The following is a 25,633-nucleotide window of genomic DNA, read 5'->3' on the forward strand; positions in this document are numbered from 1 at the left end:
CTCTTTTCTACCTATAAAGTTAACATCCTCTGCTTAGCTCATTGGATCACCGTTTCTGAATTCTTTTGAAGAGATGCTACCTGATTCATGAATTATTTTAAAAGACAAACACATCTTTAAATTTGTTAAAATTCTGCTTCTTTTAAAAAATCAATGTCAAATAAACAGGACAGAGAAAGTGTATAGTAAAACCTATAATAAGAATTTAGATTAAAAAAATCTAAGTTGAGCAGTGGGAAGAGTAAAGGTAGGAGTCTGTCAAAGGGCAATTTTGTAGAAGTCCAGTGACTAAAGATTTTATGAGAATTAAGAGTAGGTTTGTTGAACAATAGTGGGAAAACATGGAATTGTAAGTTTCATATCTTGTTTTAAAGACCTTTTAGGATTTGGTCTTAATTCTACAAAGCACTCTGTAGCACAAGTTTTGGAAAGAAATAATGAAAATGTAAATAATGTAGAAATTAAAATGAAGCCAGGGGAAAAGCATCAATTCTAGAATCAGACTACCAGGTTTGAATCTTATCTCTGACTTTTTTGACTTGCAGTCTATCTTCTGTCTCTTTCAGATTAGCTTTAATTTTCTCATCTGAAAAAGATAATAAGAGCTGTTTATAGCATTTATAGGATTATTGAAAGACATTGTAGTGCATCTGATTCATAGTACTCCATGAATGACAACCATTACTCATCTACCATTATTGAAATATGGTAAATGAGTAAAGCAGCTTTCATAGTTGCTTTGAAGGGATTTAAACTGGATATTCTAAATATCCTTCTATATCTAGGATTTCTATTGCTGTCATTTCAATTTTTTCTATGTATTATTTTTTCTGAATTAAAATTTTAACATAGTATTCTGTTTTTAAAATAATTTATGAGATGTAATACTAAAGTTTTTATTAGAAAGTTATGAAACTCTCCAGTTTTGTTTGATGATCTTCCTTTTTTTAAAATTTATTTTTATTGTAAACAAATGGGATACATCTTCTTTCTCTGTACATTGAGTAAAGGCATACCATTTGCGTAATCATATATTTACACAGGCTAATGGTGTTTGATTCATTCTGCTATTTTCTCTTTTCCCCACCCCTCCCACCCCTCTTTTCCCTCTACACAGTCCTTCCTTCCTCCATTCTTGCCCCATCCCACCCCCCATTATGTGTCATCATCCACTTACCAGCGAGATCATTCATCCTTTCATTTTTTTGAGATTGGCTTATCTCACTTAGCATGATATTCTCCAATTGCATCCATTTACCTGCAAATGCCATAATTTTATTATTCTTTATGGCTGAGTAATATTCCATTGTGTATATATACCACAGTTTCTTTATCCATTCATCAATTGAAGGACATCTAGGTTGGTTCCACAATCTAGCTATTGTGAATTGAGGAGCTATGACCATTGATGTGGCTGCATCTCTGTAGTGTGCTGATTTTAAGTCATTTGGGTATAGGCCGAGGAGTGGGATAGCTGGGTCAAATGTTGGTTCCATTCCAAGCTTTGTGAGGAATCTCCACACTGCTTTCCAGAGTGGCTGCACTAATTTGCAACCCCACCAGCAATGTATGAGTGTACCTTTTCCCCCACATCCTCTCCAACACCTATTGTTGCTTGTATTCTTGGTAATTGCCGTTCTAATTGGGGTGAGATGGAATGTTAGGGTAGTTTTGATTTCCATTTCTCTTATTACTAGACATGTTGAACATTTTTTCATATATCTGTTGATTGCTTGTAGATCTTCTTCCGTGAAGTTTCTGTTTATTTCCTTAGCCCATTTGTTGATTGGATTATTTGTATTCTTGGTGTAGAGTTTTTTGAGCTCTTTATATTCTGGAAATTAGTGCTCTATCTGAAGTATGAGTGGCAAATATTTTCTCCCACTCTGTAGGCTCTCTTTTCACATTCCATTGCTGAGAGAAAGCTTTTTAGCTTGAATCTATTCCAGTTATTGTTTCTTGCTTTTATTTCTTGTGCTATGGGAGTCCTGTAAAGGAAGTATGATCCTAAGTCTACATGTTGAAGATCTGGGCCTACTTTTTCTTCTATAAGATGCAGGGTCTCTGATCTGATTCCAAGGTTCCTGATTCATTTTGAGTTGAGTTTTGTTCAGGGTGAGAGATAGGGGTTTAGTTCATCCTGCTGCATATGGATTTCCAGTTTTCCCAGCAACATTTCTTGAAGAGGCTATCTTTTCTCCATTGCATATTTTGGCCCCTTTGTCTAGTATGAGAAAATTGTATTTATTTGGATTTGTGTCCATGTCATCTATTCTGTACCATTGATCTACCTTTCTATTTTGGTGCCAATACCATGACATTTTTGTTACTATTGCTTTGTAGTATAGTTGAAGTTTTGGTATTGTGATACCCCTTGCTTCACTCTTCCTGCTAAGGATTGCTTTAGCTATTCTGGGTTTCTTATTCTTCCAGATGAATTTCATGATTGCTTGCTCTATTTCCATAAGGTACATCTTTGGGATTTTAATTGTAATTGCATTAAATCTGTATAGCACTTTCAGTAGTATGGCTATTTTGACAATATTAATTCTGCCTATCTAAGAACATGGGAGATCTTTCCATCTTCTAAGGTTTTCTTTAATTTCTTTCTTTAGTGTTCTGTAGTTCTTATTGTAGAAGTATTTCACCTTCTTTATTAGATTGATTCCCAAATATTTTATTTTTTTGAAGCTATTGTGAATGGGGTAGTTTTCCTAACTTCTCTTTCTGAAGATTTATCACTTATGTATAAATGCATTAGATTTATGAGCATTGATCTTATAACCTGCTACTTTACTGAATTTACTTATGAGTTCTAAAAACTTTCCTGGTTCCTCTAAATATAAAATCGTGTCATCAGCAAATAGGGATAATCTGATTTCTTCTTTTCCTATTTGTGAGAATCTTTCAATTACATCAGAAGATTAATTTGTTTCTGACTATATTACATCAAATGTATCACTGCTGTTTGTGAAATAGTTCATTTGCCAGGGTCTATGTTTATCACTGGTTTATTTCAGAATAGTAAAGTGTTAAGAGAATCAGATGACAGGATGTGCAGAGTTAAAATTGAGGGGATTACTCTTTGTGCTGATGACATTTTACTCATCTTTTGAAAACTATTGAACATGAGCATATGATTTTTATAATAATTGTAGTGCATTACTGTACCACATAATATATGAAAGAGTTTACCTCTGCACTCTGGCTGTACAGCAGTTTACTTGAACAATTATCAGCAAGTAATTATTCTGGTATGAACTGTGTCATGTGGAAAGTGGGAGGGAAAATGTTAATAAGCATGCATGCATGTTGTCAATGAAAGTTAAGTGATTGCAGGTATACTGTCTGCATTCTTGCCTGTACATATTCATACTGAGGCAATGTGCTTTGATGAGGGTTTACAAACAAGTAGTGCTGGTTGACAGTTCTTAACATTAAAATGGTATCTAAAGACAAATTCTCTGCTTTGGCTGAAAAATAGACAGTGCTTTTGACCCTGGGTGCAGCCCAGCACTTCAGCATTGGTTTTGTTTTACAATTTTAATTTGTTCCTCTAGTACCAGATTCTCAAATTCTCTCATATTTGTAGTACACATTATTTTTAAGCTGTGTCTGGCAGTGTGGCATTGTTGAAAACACAAAGAAAGCAACCATTAACAGGTATGTATGTACTTATGTTGTTGGAATGATTTTGTAATTTGATGTACGATCAAAGGAAAAGTAGGAATTAGTCAATCAAGAAAATGAAGGATAAGACCTCCACCTGAGTAGAGGAAATAACTTGTACATGGATGCTCAAGTTTGAAGAAATCTAAGCTCCATCAGCATTTCAGAAGAGGTAGAATATATTTAATGAGGAAGAAAATTATAAGAGATGAGTTGGAGGTCTGGTTTGTTTGCAAAAGCTTTAAAGGGACATTCAAGTTGATTTAAATGATGGATATGTGGTTTTTGAAAACAGAGAAAGTAGAAGTCCCATCCAGTGATAGAAATTGCATGGATGAAGGGAGATTTGTCACACAGCTGAAATGCCTAGTAGCTTATGGCACAGGAACCTAGGTGATGATGATAAGTATGGCTGCTGCACAATGGAGTATGGTGTTTAAGTGTAGTTAGTGACTAGTTAGGAGTGGAAATATTGATTGCCAAAGTGAAAGTTCTTTCCAGAGACTTTTCCTTTTTCCTCTTCAGAGGCAGATATAAAGAACTATGGCTGTTTTCTCTCTAATATACAGCAAACCTTATTGGAAACCAGTTTTAAATACCTGATTTTTTAAAATTCCAACTGGTGTTAACAAATACATATATTTAAATAAAACTTTCAAAAATCCCACTGCACATAAGGTATTGGTGGCAATAGGAGTCAAGTCCAACATTCAGTTTCCTTGTATAAATTGGATCATTACATTCTGCTTCCCTGTTTATCTTTCATCATACAGATGCTGAAGGAATTCATGTGGGGTGATAATTTTTTTTTCTTTAACCAAACTTTCTCTTCTTCAGTTGCCTTGTTCTGAATCGAAATGAACATCCCTTTAGCTCTTGCCTTTTTAATTTATGTATTTTTGAGAGGGCACCAGGGATTGAACCCAGGGGCACTTATCCACTGAGCCACATCCTTCACCCATTTTGTATTTTATATAGAGACAGGGTCTCACTTAATAGCTGAAGGCCTTGATAAATTGCTGAGTCTGGCTTTGAACTTGAGATCCTCCTGCTTAAGCCTCATGAGCCACTGGGATTACAGGTGTGTGCACCCAATAATTTATGTATTTTTTACTCAATGTTTTTATCTACATCTATAAGACTCTTTAGATTTGTATATTACTTCTTTGTATGTGTGTATATATACAAATGCAAATGTTTCTTTATAATTAGAAAGTGACTTCATTAGGGAGAGAGAAAAGGAATATGTCCTAGGTGGTTGATAAATCAATGCTTTGAACTATGTGAGACCTTGGACAGTGCAATGCCTATTTTGGGAATACTGTGGTTCGAGGGTGCCCAGGGAAGCCAATTTGCAAGATGATTTCTTTTGGTAGGGGAAGTTCTGTGTTTGTCATTGAACTCACTTTTTCAAGAAGCCTTGATTTCTAAATGCCATCCTGCCAAGAACTAGTAGACACCAATGTACCTGCTAAACCCCAAGCAACTTGTTTTTCCCATCTTCATCCTATTTTCCTAAAGAAGTTTTTTCACTGAATCTCTTTGATGAACCTACCCATATAAATGACTGTTCTGGCTCCAATTTTTGGTCATATTCAGTTTCTACCAGAATGCGTTATCCAGTATGCCTCTGCTTTTCACTAAAAAATGAGTCTCTAATTTCTATAAATTGTAATTAATTTTTTCATTCCACCTCACTGCCTGTGTCAGTTAACCATCCTTCCATTGTGCTGATTACAGTAGACCACAGGAATACATTCTATCTTGTACCCTATTTATCTTTCAAAGGCCACATATAATACCACTTAACTCCTTGAAGACTTTCCTGATTCATCTAGTGAGATGTTATTTTTTGCTGCTTTGAACTTCCAAAGTGTTGCATTGGTACTTTTCCTTGATTGACCCCAATGATTTGATGCAAAATAAATTGTTTAAAAAATTTATTAACTTTTTCATAAACATGTTAAACTGGGCTTTGGATAGAATGAACACAAGAAGATGCCTGGCCTCTATAATAATTTTTCTTCTATTTAAATGATGGTATTGTATAAGTTTCTATCTCATTGCTCCAAATTCAATTGAAGTGTTTTAAGAATGAGCTATATAATTTAATTTTCTATAGCCATCTTTGGAGACCCTAACTGTCTTGTGACTAAGTGAGTAAGTAAATAAGTAAAACAGTCTAAGGTTTTCCTCATGGCAGGAAGGGAGTCCTTGGGGGAGCTCTGCTGTAAGAACTTCCGTAGTTCCAGTTGCTGTTTTTCTAGCAAGACTTTTTGGCATTGATGTTTTCCTCCAGGAAAGTGGTGGGGTGTGTTCCAGTGAGAGTGGACTGGAATTAGGAAACTGATTTCTAGTCTTGAATATTCCAGTTGGTAGCAATGATGCTTTGGGGGTCCAGTTTCTGACTCTCATTTACAGATCTATAAAATAATATTTTATTCTTATTGAACATTCCAGGATTCTTTAAAATTGCTAAACTTCATTATGATTAAGAGATAAACTACCAAAATAAATCTTCTTCTTTTTTTTTTGGTACCGGGATTAAACCCAAAGGTGGTTAACAATGGAACCATATTAACAGCCCTATTTATTTATTTATTAAGTATTTTGAGACATGGTCTTTTTAAGTTGCTGAGGCTGACTTCAAATCTGTGATTCCCCTGCCTTAGTCTCCTGAGTCACTGAGATTACAGACGTGCCAACATGCCCAGTCAAAGTAAAACTTTTGACAAATGCCAAAAAAGTCCATTGTATTCAGTCTCATTATAAGAAGAACTGTGGAAATGGTAATAAACTGATTATATTTCTTTTCTCCTAAGGGAATGAGAATATTACTCAGGTATGACTAAAAGTAGACAGAATGAAAGTTTGTGTGTTTGGGGAAATATTCATATATGAATGTTTGCTGTAATAGTTGGATAGCAAAGATTTAGAAACAATAAATACTCACCAGTAAGCAAAACAGCCACATTATAGTGTTATAGCTAAATTATATTGTAATAGACAATGAAGCTGTTGAAAAGAATGTTGTTGATCTATCTTATATGAATATGGATAAATATCTATGACTTATATCTTTCTGAAATATTGCAAAATACAAAATAACATATGGAACTATCATTTGATTATGAAGGAAAACAAAACCATTTATTTCTATACATGTGAACATATTTTTTTCTCCCCCCAACCCCATTTTTCTGTGTAGCCTTTGAGAAGGTTTCCAGTAACTGTTGATTTTATTTGGGAATATTGTAGTATGTGTGCAACTTTTACTTTTTATAAAGCCCTTGTGTATCGGTAGAATTATTTTCCAATGAGTTTTTAATCCTTATTTATATAGTATTATTTGACTGGAAAGTTAAAAACGTGACTTTGAATCTCAGAAATTGTAAGAAGATAAATGAATCCTTTGTTTTATTTCTATTTTTAATACCGGGGTGCTTAACCATTGACCCATATCCTATCCCTTTTGATTTTTCTGAGACAGGGTCTTTCTAGGTTGCTGAGGCTGTGTAATTTTAAACAGTTGTGGCTTAGAAATGTCATCAACTTTACAAAGTGAAATTTTTATCAAGTATGTTGCATACACAGGGTTCCATTAATTCCACAAACTTTATTCAGAAAGCAATATATTTAATTGTTAATTATTCCATATGGTGCCTGTGATCAAAAAGGACACCTGTTGATAATGAAGGAAATTCTTACAGCTATCCTAAAGAATATTTACTTGAGCTGTGGAGATAGCTCAGTTGGTAGAGGGCTTGCCTTGCAAGCACAAGGCCCTGGCTTCAATCCCCGGCACAGCAAAAAAAAAAAAAAAAAAAAAAAAAAAAATACTCAAGTGTGAGGATGGAAGTGATTGATGAAGTGAAAAGTTGCATATCTTCCTCAGGCTTAGACCATTATGAGTACTCCAGTATCTAAACAAAGGGGAGATTTTAAACTTGATGTTTGAGCTAAAGTATTATATAGTCCAATGCATTTCAGGTTGTTTGTTATATTCCTTTGGGCATTTACATATACACATTTGGAAGAAATGGTTTTCCTTTGAAGTGCATCTCACCCTTTTTTTTATTTCAATTTGAAATATAGTATTTGTGTATAATATAGTACAGACTTCTTTCTCCTAGTAGAGTTGCAGGGGAATTATATCTAATGTAAATTTCTGTGTCATTTCAAAAAATCTGTGACATAGCACATATTACTAAAAATATGTCCACTGACCCTTTTAGCAATTTGAATGTTACCCTTTTACTAATTAGAAATCCAGAGACTTGCTATCTAAATGTACCATGCAACATTCCTATTCTCCAGAACTTGACTATATTGTTAATGGGGCATACAGTCTTTGTGTTGAGGTCCAAACAGGAAATAGGGTACAAATACTCTGCTTGGGGTTTTCCAGTCTTACTTTGTTTTTCTGTCACTCCCCAAACATCTCTTCCCCAGCCCATTTCTAATAGGGGAGGAGAAAATAAGTATATCCTATAGAGTGGTATCTAAATGCTGATTCTGTCTCTGTGGTCCCTTGCAAGTTCTCATTTGGTCTAGGATAAACTTTTGTGTCTTCCTTGTCTCCAAGATTCTTTTTTCCTTATACTCTGCATGCTTCCTAGCCACTGTTAGGAAAACTTTGTGAGAGCATTAATATTTTTTTCACTGTTAAGTGTAGGGGTCTCTCAGCCACATCTCATGTGAATTAGAAGAGGGTTAAGTGCAGGAGAATGGTATTGGCTATAAATCAATTCATTACCCATAAACTTATCTAATCAATAAATACACAAGAGCCAAGGCTCTTTTTTAAATGAGATGGGTTGTGACAGGTCTGACCATACCAGTTCTGGTCCCTCACAACATGGAATAGCCCAACTCTCCTTTATTTATAATAACACAGGTAAAGGGAGCCAAGACTGGGAGGAGCTTCTTCTGTGACCAACAGGATGTGGTGGAGTTATGGGAGCCATTTTCTTAGGGAAGCTATCATATAATTAGGCAGGTAACTACTCCCACAGTGCCACATACCACCCCCCCAACAATCTGGAACAGACTTTTGTGTCTGCCAGTTCCAAGAAATCAGGCCTCTGCATCATGAGGCTTAACCTCATCTGATTCTACTAGATAAGGATGCCTTCCCACAGTTAAGTACACAACTCTTGCATGTAAGCCACATGCCTTTCAAAATTATTGTCTCACTATAGATTTTTTAAAAATCCAGTTTTCTTTTCGGCAGTGAGGAATGAAATCTCATTCTGAGGTATATCTCTCTTCCCTAGACGAATTGAATAACCTTGGTCCTCAAGTAACAAGGCTATGAGTAAAAGGTCAGGGAAAACCACAATTTTTTCCAGTTATTATCTCCAATTTTTATCTGTCTCTACTTTCTTTGAGAGTAGAATAAATCTTAGTCATTTTGCCCTTAATTTCATTCAGTTCTTTGTCACCAGCTTTGCAGTGTCTGCTAACAGACTGGTTAGGTTCCGAATGGCCAGAGTGGAGGAAGCACAGGAAAGATAGTTGAGAATCATCATGATCATTTGCCAGACTTAACCTCCCTATACTGAAATTTTCTTGGTATGGAATCAGATTTTTTTATTAGATGAATTTCTGCTATTCATTTTAATTGGGGAGAAATGATCTGAAGCTTTCATAAATTCAAGTGATCATATGAACTATAGATTTGTTATTTCCAGCATAAAATAATATAGTCCTAATTTAAAACAATTTAAACATTCAAAATTTTAACATGTGTCAGAAGGTTGAAATTAAGTGTTCCTGGGTGTCAAAGATATTGTTTTGTTTAGTATATCATATTCTGTTCTGCATTGTCTTGTTGATAAGTCTTTTGAACAGTAACTTTTACCATCTGACATTTTCACAAAGGTTTTAAACTTGAGATGGTATTTAATTAGGTGGGGGTGTATGTAGTTGGTGATATTTCAATTCTTGTAAAAATCGTTGTCCATGAAGGTGGTGTATTGTTCAGCTTTTTATCTCTTGACCAAAATGCCTGACAAGAACAGCTTAGGGGAGCAAAAGTTTCTTTTGAGCTTATGGTTTCTGACCTCTCAGTTCTCAGTTCATTGTCAGTGACTTTGTTGCTCTTCACCCTAGATAAGGCAGAACACCATGATGGAAGGGCATGGCAGAGAAAAGCTGCTTACCTCATGGCAAATGAGAAGCAGGGTTTGAAGTGTCAGGGATTTTGGTGGGCGAGATCTGGGGCACAGGGTTATGCCATATGCATCCAAAATGGTGACTGGCAGAGAGCCAAAGCGCATGCTGAATATGCCTTGAGAAAAACAGGAATCATTTACCAGGCTGTATGATAATTAGTTTAGCTGCTTAGTGCATGGACAGATATATCTTACATGTATGCTTGAGCTTGTGATCGCTTGACCTTTAATAGGATTGGATAGTCATATCTGATTACAATTGCTTATGCATGAGACTGCTTATATATTGAGGGTGTTATCTGAATAAAGCGGAAGCTGCTTCATGAACTTCTGAAGAGTATGTGTCATTTTTCCCACTGGTTGGCGGCAAGTGGCAAGTGGTGGCCCAGATTGGGAATTGGTGAGGGCTCAGGTGTCGCGTCCCCTCTGCCCGCAGAGAGAGACACGGCAAACGTCTGAAGCTTTGGAAGTTTATTGTACACAGTCTTCCTTCTTTTCTGTCCCCTTCTCTCGCTCTCTTTCCCTCTCCCGCGCTCCACTCCTCTCCCGCTAGGCTCTCGCCCCCTCCGGCCGCTTCTTCCGCTTCTTGGCTCTCGCCCTCGCTCGCACTCTCTTCTACTCCCGGCTTCAGCTACTCCCGCCCCCAGGAGGTTACTAAGCTTATATACACTTCAACCAATCAGGGGAGAGTACACGAGATAAACGCGGACAGCTGCAGGCACAGGATGGGTACACGAGGGGGGGCATGCTCTAATCACATCGTTAACTAGCCAATCATTGGAATTCGCTGGTTGTTTACTGTATAGCTGGCCGCTTTTGGCTCAGCGTCAGGTGCCATCTTGACCATGTCTAAGGCTGGGGGCTCTAGAAACCCCGACAGATCCCCCTTCTTTAATATTAAACTAAGGCTCGGGACTGTGTCTGTCTTAGGCTGAGTGGTCAGCATATGTCCTTACCCGTCATCAGAGCCTGCAGAGCATGCTGCAGCTCCTGTCTTAGGTCGGTACACAGCCACCTCCTTCATTACCCGTCTTTGACTACCGATCCAGCATCAAGAGCCATACTAATGGGGGGCTGTCGGCCTTTAGGGCGGTCATGGCCTGATGGAAGATAATCTGATCTTTCTATCGGCTAGCTCGTAGATGCATGCCAAAACAAATGGAGAGAAGGAGGCCAAGGCAGGGGAATACTATCCCAGCTCCTAGGCCTGCCCACTGTTTGACAGATCTATAAGCATTAACAAAATAGACTGACAATTTTTCTAGGTAACCCAGCCGCGGTGCTGAAATACAATACGGGTAACACAAACAGCTCTTAGGGAGTAAACGCATCCCAGTCCCAAGAGTTCTTGCAAAGTATCCACTTGTTCTTGCAATGAGTCCATTCTCCAATTTGCAAGAAGTAAACTTGCAGTTAGATGTTGGTTCAGAGTCTCTACAGTCTGTAAGGCTGCAGCTGTATTTTCGGCCAAATGATCGTTGTTACTGTATGATTGTGTCATTGCTGCTACTGCAGAGACTGCAATGGCAGTGATCACGGCTACTGCAATGCCAAAACCTCCTCTGTTTCTTGATAATAGCACTGGCACTTCTGTATCTACAACAAAAGCTAGGACTGGTAGGAAGGTAGGAATGCGCATCAGAATCCAGCACTGTGAGAAATATTAGTAGTGTTAGTTAGCAGAAACATGAAGAGAAGAAATACACAAGCTGGCATGGGAGGAAAGGTAATATTTCTGGTATAGTTAAGGTCGGCAGGACAAGTTGTCCTACTCTGGGTCTGATCAGCATGATTCCAATGGCAACGTGCAAAGGTTCTTCCTGTTAAAGCAAAGAAAGGCTAGAGATCGGTGTATCCTTGTCACCAAAACAGCACGACCTGAAAAATGACAGGCTTGTAGAGAAATTGGTGAAGAATAAGAGAAGAAAGGATAAAAAATGTGTTAATTAGAAATAAAAGATATGGCCAGACTGACAATGGCCCATAGGTTCCGGGTTTGCCTTTCCGTCTGAGTTTCTGTTATTGGAGGAAGGCTCAGGCTCGTCACCGTGAGGAGGAACAGCATCACTTGCATGTTGTAAAACTCTGACCAGCCTTTCTGGAATCCAGACTGGAGTCAGTTGATCCTGTGGGAAAATACAAACAGACCCTCGGACCCAACGAAGGACTGGATCCGGTCCTTTCCAACAACCTGTCAGGATATCTTTCCATTTTGCCCATACTTGAGGAGTATTATGGGGATTATGATGTTGATCAGCTGCAGAATGGCTGTCCCTATCCAGAGTTAAGAAATTTAGAATGAAAAGAACTAAGTTAACTTTATCTTTAGGAGACTTGTAGGAGGCTCCTATTCCCCCTTTTTGTTTATTTAGACAATTTTTTAAAGTAAGATGTGCTCTTTCCACAATGCCCTCTCCCTGAGGATTATAGGGGATGCCAGTGACTAATTGGATGTTAAATGTTTGTAAAAACAACTGAAAGCTTTTGGAAGTATAAGCAGGACCATTATCTGTTTTAATAACTTTAGGTATGCCCCAGCCAGCAAATGCTTGTAGGCAGTGTTGAATGACATCTTTTACCTTTTCTCCAGAATGAGCGGAAGCCATAATGACTCCTGAAGCAGTGTCTACTGACACATGTACATACTTAACAGTACCAAATTCAGGAATATGGGTTACATCCATCTGCCAAATATGACCAGGCAGCAGTCCCCTGGGATTAACTCCAAAGGATTGTACTGGGATTAAAGGAGCACAATGTTGACAATTTTTTACTATTTGCCGAGCCATACATTTAGATATAGGAAATTTTCTGCTCAAAGTAGTGGAATTTACGTGAAATTTTTCATGAAAGAGTTTTGCCTGTTCCTCTATGGAAAAAACAAAAATTGATTAGGTGGCCATATCTACCAAGTCATTAGCATTGGCCAAAGGTCCTGGTAAATTAGAATGAGCTCTAATATGTCCTACATAGAATAGATGTTTACGCTGTAGGATAAGGTTTTGTAGCGTTGTAAAATAAGAAGCTACCGTGGACATGGAAGAAATATGGGGTACCGTTTCAAGAACCTGTAAAGCGTTAACAATATATAAGCTATCAGATAGAAGATTGAATGGCTGATTATCTGCTAATTTAAAGGCTAATATTACAGCTGCAAGTTCAGTAACCTGTGCGGAGTTGGGCGGAACTATTATGGTGTGAAGTTGTTTACTGATAAGTACTGCACCTACTCCATTTTTGGAGCCATCAGTAAAAATGGTTACACAGTCTTTAAGAGGCTGGACACTAGTCACTTTTGGAAAAACTATGGGAGTATTTTTACAGAATTGAATCCAGGGATGTTGGGGATAATGGTTATCGAACTGAGCTGAAGTGGAACAATATAATACTGACCAATCATCATCATTATTAATTAGCCATTTAATTTGCTGAGTGGAATAAGGAGTTATAATAATAGACGGATGGATTCCAAAAACAGTAATGCAAGATTCTATTCCCTTGAATATTACCTGAGCAATAGCTTGGGGATATGATTGCAATGTTTTAGCCGGAGTGGTAGGGAGATTTATACTTTGCAAAGGTCCTCCTTGCCAAACTATGCCAAAAGGGGTATGTTTCTCTGAGATTATGATTAAACTTAATGGTTGAGTAGGATCACAACGATCAACGTAACACTGCTGAAGTCTATTCTCTACTAGCTGCAAGGATATCCGTGCTTCGGGAGTAAGTTTCCTAGGGGAATTCAAGTCAGGATTACCTTTTAATATATTGAATAAAGGTTTTAATTCCCCTGTGGATAATTTTAAATAGGATCTGATCCAGTTAATGTCACCTAAGAGTTTCTGAAAATCGTTCAAGGTATTCAATTGATCTGTCCTGATGGTCAACCTTATTGGTCTGACTGTAGTAGCAGTGAGCCTTGTACCCAGATATTCTTGGATCTCCTCTAATTGTAATTTTTCAGGGGCTATCATTAGTCCTCTCTTTTCTAATGCTTGAGTCATAAATTGTAATGCTTCTAACAAAATTTCTTTTTCTGGATGGCAAATAAGTATGTCGTCCATATAGTGATAAATCAACAATCTCTTAAACTTTTGTCTAGTAGTTGTTAACGCTTTATCTACGTATATTTGACATATAGTAGGACTGTTAGCCATACCTTGAGGCAACACAGTCCATTCGAATCTCTGGTCAGGCTGAGTGTGATTAAGAGAGGGCAAAGTAAAGGCAAATCTCCAACAATCATTTTTGTGTAAGGGTATAGAGAAAAAGCAATCCTTTAAATCCAGAATAATAGTAAGCCAATTTTTTGGTAGTGCAGTGACAAGAGGGAGTCCACATTGGATGGGTCCCATAGGGTACATTTGTTCGTTTATGGCTCTTAAATCATGTAATAACCTCCATTTTCCTGATTTTTTCTTTGTTAAGAATATTGGAGTATTCCAAGGAGAGGTAGAATGTTGTAAATGACCTGCTTGTACCTGCTCTTGTACTAACTTATGAGCTGCCTCTAGCTTTTCTTTTGTTAGGGGCCACTGTGGAATCCAGCGAGGCTTATCATCTTTCCATATTATAGGGATTGATGGTTTATCAGTGGCCCCTAGGAAAAACCCAATCCATGAGAATTATTTTTTGGTGGAGGTAAAGGCAGTGGTTGGGTAGATCCTTGGCTATGTCTTCCTAATCCTTTTTTATCATCATAATCCATATTTTGTAACATATTTCTTACAGGAGTCCCTTGGTAAATCTGGTCAGTGGTGAGTTTCATATCCATTTGCTGCAGGACATCTCATCCCCATAGGCTAATAGGAACATTACAGACATATGGCTGAAATATTCCTGTGTGTCCCTCTGTATCTTTCCATGATAATGAGGAAGCACTTTGATTGGGGTTCTCTGCTACTCCTAAGCCTCTCAAGCTCTGAGCTGCTGTGATCAATGGCCAGTGCTTTGGCCAGACCATTGCACTGATAATACTTTTGTCTGCTCCCGTATCTAATAAACCTGTAAATTCCATATTTCCCACTTTTATTTTCAGGAGGGGCCTCTGTCCCATATCCATAGTAAGGTTTATTAAAGTGGTTCCTGTTGATCCAAAACCTCCTTGTCTTTTATTTGTATTTTCACTGGGCCACAAGGAATGTCGACTGGGCAATATAAGCATTTGTGCAATGCGATCCCCTGGAGAGATGACCGTAATTCCTTTTGGTGAAGAGACCAAAGCTTTTATTTGTCCAGTGAAATCAGGATCGATAACCCCTGGGTGTACTATAAGTCCTTTTAGTGTTGAGGAACCTCTACCTAGTAATAGTCCTACACTGTTCTGTGGGATTTTTTCATGCCAGTCGGTGTCAATCATCTGCACCCCCATATCTGGGGTTAATATGAGCCTGGAGGTGGCACAGATGTCCAATCAGGCACTCCCTGAGGTGGCCCTGCGCTCCCCTTCTCTGTGGGAGGATACCACCGTCGGGGAACTTGTTGAATTACCCCGTATATTTTTTGCGGGCCCCGGGGAGGGCCCTGTCTCCCGTTTTTTTGAAGTTTAGGATTCGACCCTAGGAAATTATCCTCCCTATCTCTAATAGGCTGACAGGCACTATTCCAATGACTTCCTCTTCTGCATCTTGGACATAGCCCTGGGGCATAAGGTGTAACAGGTTTTACTATAGTTATCTCTTATTTTTTGTTAGGGCATTATCTCCTTGCTGCTGATTTTGTGCATCTATTGAAACGTATTGGTCTTCTCCTATTAACATTTCTATCGGAAAACCTTGCCACTATGTTTCTGCAAGCAGTTTTAACAGCTATTTTTTGTCACTGAGCTCTCCATTAGACATTGTCCTCCAGATAACACTGCTCTGCATAGCTGTCTCCAATAGTCTTAACTGCCTCTTTAAAGTTTTTCTAATGGTTGATGGTATCTCCATTTGCTCCTCAAATACGGGCAGGTTCTACAAATTTTGAAGCTCTTTCTATTAGGCTTAGGTTTCTCCTACCTTTTCCCCTTGTTCTTAAGTTTTCACTACCACTTGGTTATTCCTTTTGGGGGTTCTTTGTGTTAGACTTAGTTCCCTTTTTTCCCTTGTTCTTAGATTTCCTGAGCAATTATTCTCTAGGTCACCACCACTCAATCTTTCCTCACTTTATTCTCTTTAAGCGTTCTTTTCTATTGCTATTAGACCCTGTTCATGAAGATCCCCCTTGTGGCACACTGAGCAGCTTTTCTTACTTAGCTGTTTTTTTTCCCTCAATGGCATCCCATTGTTTTTTAATAGTTCCCTGAGGGGTTGCTGCATTCAGACCCCATTGTTACTAATTTGAATAGCTTTAGTTATGGTAGTTACAATAACAAACAGTGGCCTAGCTGCCAGGAGCAACAAAATTACTGAAGGGAAAACTATCAAGTGCGCATTAAAATTTTTATAGCGGCTTTTCACGTACTACCTAATTGGACCGCTCCAAGCGTGTTTTTACTTTTACTTTAATTAGACCGCGTTCCACGCGTCAGGACCACTGCTGGCGTATCCCGATACCGGACCACCTTCCGTGTGTCCTTATTTTTATTTTAATTGGACCGCATTCCACGTGCCCCCAGGACTGCTGATAGCGTATCCTGATACCCTTTAACTGGACCGCATTCCGCGTATCCGGATAGTCGCTATACCGCGAACGTCGAGGCGCCTCTCCTTTACCTGTTTACCTTTTTTGACTTCTTTATAACCGATTTAGCTTGTTAAAAGATTTTAAGATATCTTACCTTGTCCTTTTTATCCTCCCGGGTTTCGGCACCACCTGTCGCGTCCCCTCTGCCCACAGAGAGAGACACGGCAAACGTCTGAAGCTTTGGAAGTTTATTGTACACAGTCTTCCTTCTTTTCTGTCCCCTTCTCTCGCTCTCTTTCCCTCTCCCGCGCTCCACTCCTCTCCCGCTCGGCTCTCGCCCCCTCCGGCCGCTTCTTCCGCTTCTTGGCTCTCGCCCTCGCTCGCACTCTCTTCTACTCCCGGCTTCAGCTACTCCCGCCCCCAGGAGGTTACTAAGCTTATATACACTTCAACCAATCAGGGGAGAGTACACGAGATAAACGCAGACAGCTGCAGGCACAGGATGGGTACACGAGGGGGGGCATGCTCTAATCACATCGTTAACTAGCCAATCATTGGAATTCGCTGGTTGTTTACTGTATAGCTGGCCGCTTTTGGCTCAGCGTCAGGCGCCATCTTGACCATGTCTAAGGCTGGGGGCTCTAGAAACCCCGACACTCAGGTAAGTAATAAAGAAGAAAATTTTTCACTAGCACAGTCATCTAGCAGTCAACTAACAGGTTTCCCTGTTTGAGGAAACAGTAGCCTTAAGGTTTAATGGAAGGTTCCCCTAGTGAGGGAATATAACTAAAGGCTGTCCCAAGAGACAACAAAGGACATCCTGTAGTAAATGAATATGTGTAAAGTGTTATTTGAGTTATCTTTTCTTGTTTGATTTCTGTTTGTTGTTGTGGTGGTGATATGGACATTAGTTCATTTCTGTCTGACTTCCAAAAAACCAAAATTTCAAGAACAATTAAGAGAAGGGGAAAAAATGTTAGAAATTGTAAAAGAAGAATAATCAAGTCGAGCTTCTGAAAGAGAAAGTAGATTTTCAGACTCAGAACAGGGATGTGACTCTGAAGAACAGGAACTATCTGAGACAAAGCTAGAAAAGATGTTCTCTCAGTGGCATTTAACTCCTACTGCCCCACGCCCTCCGGTGTATAATCCAGGTCGCCACTATTTTCCAAGTTGTAGGGGCACATGTACCTGCTGCACAGGGGCAGCCCCCAGACAGTGGGCTGATGTAGAATCTCCATCAGTGTTCCCAATATTCCCGGTAATTGAAGATCAAAACAATCAGAGATATCATCAAATATTAGATATAAAATTAGTAAAACAATTAAAAGAGGCAGTTATGTCCTACAGAGTACAAGCTGCATTTACCATTTCTTTATTAGAGAATGTTGCAAGTCAAAATCTTACTCCAACTGATTGGAGTAATTTAGCAAAAGCATGTTTATCTGTGGGACAATATCTCATGTGGAAGGTGGCTAACCAGGAGTTATGTGCTGATACTGCCCAACGTAATGTAGTTGCGGGCAATACTCAGTGGAATCTAAACATGCTGACAGGCCAAGGACCATATGAAGGGCAAGGCAATCAGATTAATTTCCACCCTGGTGTGTATCAGCAAATTAGTGCTGCTGCCACTAAAGCTTGGAAAATGCTTTCAGGTGGTGGTGATCTTCAAGGACAATTATCTAAAGTTATTCAAGGTCATAATGAACCTGAAAGGCCCCAGCTCTATGTCTTAAACCCATGACCTAGGTCACTCCACCCCAACCCCCCTGGGAAGGTTGCACGACCTACCCAGAGGTCGTCAAACTGATAAACAGGTTGAGAAAGAACAGGGCGGTGGGGAAAGCACAGACCATCTCTGAACAAACAGGAACTGATAAGCAGGAACCATAAAGATGCCAAGCAAAAATTTCCAGGAACATAGTACGAAAAACGACCTTACCCTTTAGGTGACCCATGTGCTGGATTCAAAATAGCCAATAAGAGACCTGTTGCTTACCGTGCACACGAAACCTGCCCCTTTACCCTATAAAAAACCTGTACCCCAAAGCCCGGTGTGCCAGTTCACCAAAGCTCCGGCTGAGGTTTTGCTAAGCACCTGCAGGCGCCTGTGTACAAATAAACAGCCTCTTGCTTTTGCAGCCAGTGTCTTCACGTGATCTTCCTTGGACAGGGGGATGGAGGGTCTTTCATCTGGAGGTTCCACCGAGATCGGTGTTCTTGTTGCCCCAAATCCCTGCCCGAGGAACTTCTGGAAGAACTACTGGGAGGTAAGCTGGCTGGCTCAAGCTCGTTGTCGTGTTTGTTTCCACGTCTTTTGAGCGCAGCGTTAGTCTGATCACGCGTGGTCACTTTGTACTTTGGGCAGCCCGATAAGGAGTTGATGAACTCAGACTTCTCCCCTGCCACCCTGGGAGACATCCCAGGGGTCCTAGTGCCCGATTATTCGGGATTTGTTTTTTGGCCGGAGGGGCTTACGCTCCCCGACACCACTTGGTACTTTCGGTTTGTGCCAAAGACGCGCAGCGTTTGTAATCTGTTGTCTTGTCTGTGTTCTCTTGTGTCTTGTGCCTTTTTCTTAACTTCCTTTTTTTACTAGCGAGACTGAAATGGGGCAATCCATGGTAACCCCCCTGAGTCTCACCCTCGACCATTGGCAAGACGTCCAAAACTGTGCCAGCAACTTGTTGGTCGAGGTCAAAAAGAAGAAGTGGGTAACCCTCTGCACTTCTGAATGGCCAACCTTCAACGTAGGCTGGCCCAAAGAAGGATCCTTTAATCCCGATCTTGTTTCACAGGTCAAATCCCACATCTTCATTCCAGGCCCTAGAGGACATCTCGACCAAGTTCCATACATCGTGACTTGGGAAAACCTGGTTTTTGACCCACCACCATGGGTCACCCCCTTCGCTACCCCAAAACCCCTCCTCTCTTCCCTTCCTAACAAGCCCTCCCTTCCTCCTCCCGCTCCTCTTATTCCTGTCCCTCCTCAGACCGCCCAAACCTCTAGACTATACCCTATACTGGATAAATCCAAGCCCTCCGTTTCTCCTAAGTCAAAACCTCGGACTGTCCTTCCGCCCGAGGAAAATACCTTAATAGACCTACTAACAGAAGAACCCCCACCTTACCCTCCTCAACCTCTCCCCGACACCAACCCTCATCCGGATTCCTCCGAGGAGGATGAGGAACCCCCAACTGCTGGGACCCACCCAGACCCCTCTCCGATGGTGGGAAGACACCGAGGGCGCAAGGAGCCTACAACTTCTAGGGAAACTTCAAAAGTTTTCCCCTTGAGACAGACTGGAGGCCCTAACGGTCAATATCAACACTGGCCTTTCTCTGCCTCTGACCTTTATAACTGGAAAACCCATAACCTTTCCTTCTCGAGTGACCCTGTGGCCTTAACCTCTTTGATTGAGTCCATTCTAGTGACCCACCAACCGACCTGGGATGACTGCCAGCAGCTTCTCCAAACTCTCCTCACCTCCGAGGAAAGACAAAAAGTCTTATTAGAAGCCCGTAAAAATGTTCCTGGGGACAATGGGCGTCCCACACAGCTCCCCAATCTGATTAATGAGGCTTTTCCCTTGACGCGGCCTGATTGGGATTACAACACTGATGAAGGTAGGAACCACCTACGTCTCTATCGCCAGTTACTCATAGCGGGTTTCCATGGGGCTGGACGAAGGCCCACCAATTTGGCTTAGGTAAGACAAACTGTTCAGAGGGCGGACGAAACCCCTACTGCATTTCTAGAAAGATTGAAGGAGGCATATCGAAGGTTTACTCCTTTCGACCCAGATAGTGAGGAACAGAAAGGCAATGTCTCTATGGCATTCATTTGGCAATCTGCCCCTGACATTAGAAGCAAGCTACAAAGGTTGGATAATCTGCAGGATTTCTCCCTAGCAGATTTGTTAAAGGAAGCAGAAAAGATTTACAATAAGAGGGAAACTCCAGAAGAAAAAGAAGAGAGGATTAGGAAAGTGCAGGAAGAGAGGGATTTGAGATACCGAGAAGAATTAGATAAGAGGGATCGAAAGCGTAATAAAGAAATGAGTAAAGTACTGGCCGCAATAGCTCAGACAGGGCCACAAGAGACTAGGCCAGGGAAAGAAAGGGGACGAAGCAGGCCCCAAGTGGAACACGACCAATGCGCCTACTGTAAGGAAAAAGGACATTGGGTAAAAGACTGTCCAAAAAATCCCAAAAGGCTCCCCAACTCAAGGAGGTATCCCAACAAAACCCCTCAACTACTAACTTTGGATGATGAAGATTAGGGACGTCAGGGCCAGGAGCTCCCCCCTGAGCCCCGGATAACTCTACAAGTGGGGGAGCAACCGGTAACCTTCCTAGTGGACACAGGAGCCCAACATTCAGTGCTGACGCAGGACCCTGGACTCCTAAGTGGAAGGACAACATGGGTCCAGGGGGCCACCGGATGCAAACCGTATCGATGGACCACTAAAAGAGAAGTCCACCTTGCCTCAGGTAAGGTCTCCCACTCATTCCTGCATGTGCCCAACTGTCCATACCCATTACTAGGAAGAGACTTACTAACCAAACTAAAAGCCCAGATTTGTTTTGAGAATGGAAGGGCCTCTATAAGTGGGCCCAACGGGGTGCCTCTCCATATATTGACTTTTAACTTGGAAGATGAATATAGACTATTTGAAAAACTCCCCGAACTTGGCAAAGATATGGACTATTGGCTCAGCTCCTACCCAGAGGCCTGGGCTGAAACTGGGGGAATGGGAATGGCAATACGCCAAGCCCCCATAGTGATCTCACTCAAGACCACTGCAATACCTATCAATATTAAACAATACCCCATGTCCAGGGATGTTTACCTAGGCATTAAACCGCATATCAAGCGACTCCTAGATCAAGGCATACTGACACCTTGCCGATCACCCTGGAACACCCCCTTACTCCCAGTCAAAAAGCCAGGGACTCAAGACTATTGCCCGGTCCAAGACTTAAGGGAAATAAACAAGAGAGTGGAAGACATCCACCCCATGGTACCCAACCCTTACAACCTCCTCAGTACCTTGCCTCCCACCCACACCTGGTATACTGTCCTAGACTTGAAGGATGCATTCTTCTGCTTGAGGTTGAGTCCCCAGAGCCAGGCCCTATTTGCATTTGAATGGAAGGATCCTGAGGAAGGACTCTCAGGACAATTGACCTGGACCCGGTTACCACAAGGATTTAAGAACAGTCCAACACATTTTGATGAAGCCCTACATCAGGACTTAGCTGATTTCCGGGTAAGAAACCCCTTCCTAATAATGTCCAATACGTAGATGACATTCTAATGGCGGCCCCTACCAAAGAAGAATGTACTGAGGGGACCAAAGCATTACTGCAGGCTCTAGGGCAATTGGGGTACCGGGCCTCTGCAAAGAAGGCACATCTGTCAGATGAAAGTTACTTACCTCGGGTATGAGCTTCATAATGGTCAGAGATGGCTCACCGCAGCCCAGACAGAGACTATCTCGAGTATTCCCACTCCCCAGAATCCCAAACAACTACAGGAATTCCTGGGGACAGCAGGTTTTTGTAGACTACGGATTCCTGGGTTTGCAGAGATAGCAGCCCCTCTGTACCTATTGACAAAGCAGAACAGCCCTTTCACCTGGACAAATGAACATCAGAGGGCATTTGACCAAGTCAAACAGGCCCTCCTATCTGCCCCTGCCCTGGGTTTACCGGACGTCACCAAGCCTTTTGACCTCTTTGTTGACGAAAAGCAGGGATATGCAAAGGGGGTCCTAACCCAGAAATTGGGACCATGGAGACGTCCAATCGCCTACTTGTCAAAGAAGTTGGACCCTGTGGCATCAGGGTGGCCTCCCTGCCTCCGGATGATAGCGGCAGTAGCAATCTTGATTAAGGATGCTACTAAACTGACTCTGGGACAACGACTAACCTTGTTAACTCCACATGCCATTGAAGCAGTAATCCGGCAACCTCCTGACTGCTGGATCTCCAATGCCCGGCTTACCCACTACCAATCTTTATTGCTGGACATGGACCAAATCCGGTTCGGTCCTTTAGTAACTCTAAACCCAGCCACGCTCCTGCCCCTCCCCGGGGGACCCGTCCCCCACAATTGCCAAAAGAATCTTGCAGAGACCCAAGGAACTCGACCAGATCTGTTAGACCAACCCATGACGGACACGGAGTTAGTCTGGTTCACTGACAGGAGTAGCTATTTGCTAAACGGGGATCGACGAGCAGGAGCAGCCATCACCACTGAATCAGAGGTAATCTGGGCGAGCGCGTTACCATGAGGAACATCAGCCCAGCGAGCAGAGCTGATAGCTCTGACACAGGCCTTAAAACTGGCTGAGGGGAAGAAACTCAATGTATACACAGACAGTCGATATGCCTTTGCTATCACCCATATACATGGAGAAATATATCGGCGGCGAGGGTTATTAACCTCAGAGGGAAGAGAGATCAAGAATAAGACTGAAATCTTAGCCTTATTAAAGTCCCTCTTTCTGCCAAAGAGACTAAGTATAATACATTGTCCTGGTCACCAAAAGGGAGACCATCTAGAGACAAAAGGAAACAGACTGGCAGACAAAACTGCTAGGAATGCAGCTTTAGGCCCCCAGCTCTTGGTGACTACTCTATTGCCCCAAAAGGCCACAAAGACTTCCATTGACCCTGATGAACAATGGGTGTACGAGGATAAGGACCTAGACATTGTACAAAACCTAGGGGCAAACTATAACTCAGCAGAGAACACCTGGGAATACCAAGGGAAGACAATAATGCCACTCAGGAATGCCAAGGAATTGATTAAATCCCTGCACAGGCTCACACACTTAGGGGCAAAGAAAATGAAAAACCTCTTGGATCGAGGGGAAGGAAATCTATACTTGCCCCATAGAGACTCTGTCATTAAGCAAGCAGTAGAAAATTGCCAAGCCTGTGCCCAGGTAAATGCAGGCAAGATCAACACAGGAGCCGGGGTACGGGCCAAAGGACATAAACCTGGGACCAATTTGGAAGTGGACTTTATGGAGATCAAGCCTGGTATGTATGGATACAAGTACCTCTTGGTTTTTGTTGATACCTTCTCTGGATGGGTAGAAGCGTACCCTACCCGACATGAAACGGCCAAAGTTGTGGCAAAGAAGCTGTTGGAAGAAATTTTTCCGAGGTATGGTATCCCAGGGACCATTGGCTCAGACAACGGGCCTGCCTTCACCTCTCAGGTAAGTCAATTAGTGGCCAGTACATTGGGGATTAATTGGAAATTACATTGTGCTTATCGACCCCAAAGTTCAGGACAGGTAGAAAGAATGAATAGAACTATTAAGGAGACTTTAACTAAATTAACGCTTGAAACTGGCACTAGAGACTGGGAACAACTCCTGCCATTAGCTTTGTACAGGGCCAGGAACACACCTGGTCCTCAGGGGTTAACCCCCTTTGAAATCCTGTATGGCGCACCACCACCTGCTGTAAATTTCTATGAAACTGAGATTTCTGCTCTATTTACCCCTACCCTGCAGACCCACTTACGCGCATTACAGTTAGTCCAAAATGAAGTCTGGAAGCCCCTAGCGGCAGCCTACAAGGAACAACTGGAGAAACCAACAGTGCCACACTCCTTCAAGATAGGGGACACCGTCTGGGTCCGCAGGCATCAGAACAAAAACCTTGAACCTCGCTGGAAAGGACCTTACACCGTCTTACTGACCACCCCCACCACCATCAAGGTAGACGGCATTGCAGCTTGGGTCCACGCATCCCACGCGAAAGCTGCACATCCACAAGACTCCACCCCTGCACCCCAGGAATCAACATGGAGGTTACAACGCACCCAAAACCCACTAAAGATAAGACTTTCACACTGTTAATTATCTTAGCTTTGTTTCCCATGATGTCCTATGGCAGTCCACATGTATCCAGAAATCTAGTTTGGTCTATTCACAATAATGAAACTGGAAAGAAACTGGTCCTGGCTCAAGGGCATCATGCACTAAATACCTGGTGGCCGGACTTGACTTTTGATCTTTGTAAATTAGCTGAAGGATCTTGGGAACACACTCAGAAAACCAAAGGGGACTCCTATCCACCCTGCAGATTCCGATCTTGGTATTTTTGCCCCGGGCGCACCCGTACCTATCAATGTGGGGGGCCAGAGGCCTACTATTGTGCCTCATGGGGTTATGAGACTAGTTCAAATGGGTATTGGCTCAAGGGAAAACCTAGAAATGACTACGTGCAATTTTCAGAGACAACCCCAGGTGAATCTAACGTAACTATCAGATTTACCCAGGAAGGAAGGAAACAGATAGCATGGCTCCAAGGGTACTTATGGGGGGTTCGTCTATACACTCGGCAAGGCGATACAGGGCTCCTATTCCGAATTCAGGTAGAGGCAAAAGAAACAAAAACCCCAGTAGGCCCCAATTTGGTTCTTGGAGACCAGCGGGTACCCACAGTCCCCAAACATAAAGAACCCTCCAAGGCCGTACCCCCACCTACTAGCCCTGCGTCCACACCAACAGATAGCGTCCTTCCTAGAAGCCCCTTTGTTGAATCTCCTCCAGGCACTGGGGATCGGCTGTTGCGCCTAGTCCAAGGAGCTTTCCAAGCCCTTAATTCCACTAGTCCAGACAAAACCCTAGACTGTTAGTTATGTCTAGCCTCTAACCCACCTTATTATGAGGGAATTGCCACCACAGCTAGTTGGACAAATAGTAGTACCCCTAATAGCAAGTGTTCCTCCCTACCTAGCTCTAAACTTACAATCCCTGAAGTCAGTGGGCAAGGCCTATGTATAGGCAAGATACCTAGGTCACATCACTCCCTTTGTAATCAGACCCTCCCAACTCAGGATGGCCATCAATATATCTGGGGACCTAATGGGACCTACTGGGCATGTAACACAGGACTGACCCCTTGTGTGTCCACTGCCGTTCTAAATGTCACAACCGATTTCTGTGTATTAGTCCAGCTATGGCCTAGGATATCCTACCTACAATCAGAGTATGTTCTGGGTCACCTAGAAGGCCAAAAGAGGTACCCCTGGGAACCCATTAGCCTGACCATAGCTCTGTTACTAGGAGTAGGGGGAATTGCTGCAGGAATCGGTACAGGAACAGCTGCAATAGTACAGGGAAATCAATACTTATATCTACAGGCCACCA

At 41.7% G+C, this 25,633-nt stretch overlaps 1 protein-coding gene across 1 annotated transcript; it reads left to right on the forward strand.

Annotated features, from left to right (window-relative positions):
• Positions 1–18,589: 18,589 nt before the first annotated feature.
• LOC124974941 (uncharacterized) lies at positions 18,590–24,347 on the forward strand. The gene is given in 3 exon segments (XM_047537904.1): positions 18,590–18,724; positions 19,054–21,727; positions 23,990–24,347. Coding segments are annotated over 2 exon segments (3,012 nt in total). The 5' UTR covers positions 18,590–18,724; positions 19,054–19,063; the 3' UTR covers positions 24,338–24,347.
• The last annotated feature ends 1,286 nt before the right edge of the window (positions 24,348–25,633 follow it).

The sequence above is a fragment of the Sciurus carolinensis genome, unplaced genomic scaffold (assembly GCF_902686445.1).
Source record: "Sciurus carolinensis unplaced genomic scaffold, mSciCar1.2, whole genome shotgun sequence".
Classification (NCBI taxonomy): Eukaryota; Metazoa; Chordata; class Mammalia; order Rodentia; family Sciuridae; genus Sciurus; species Sciurus carolinensis.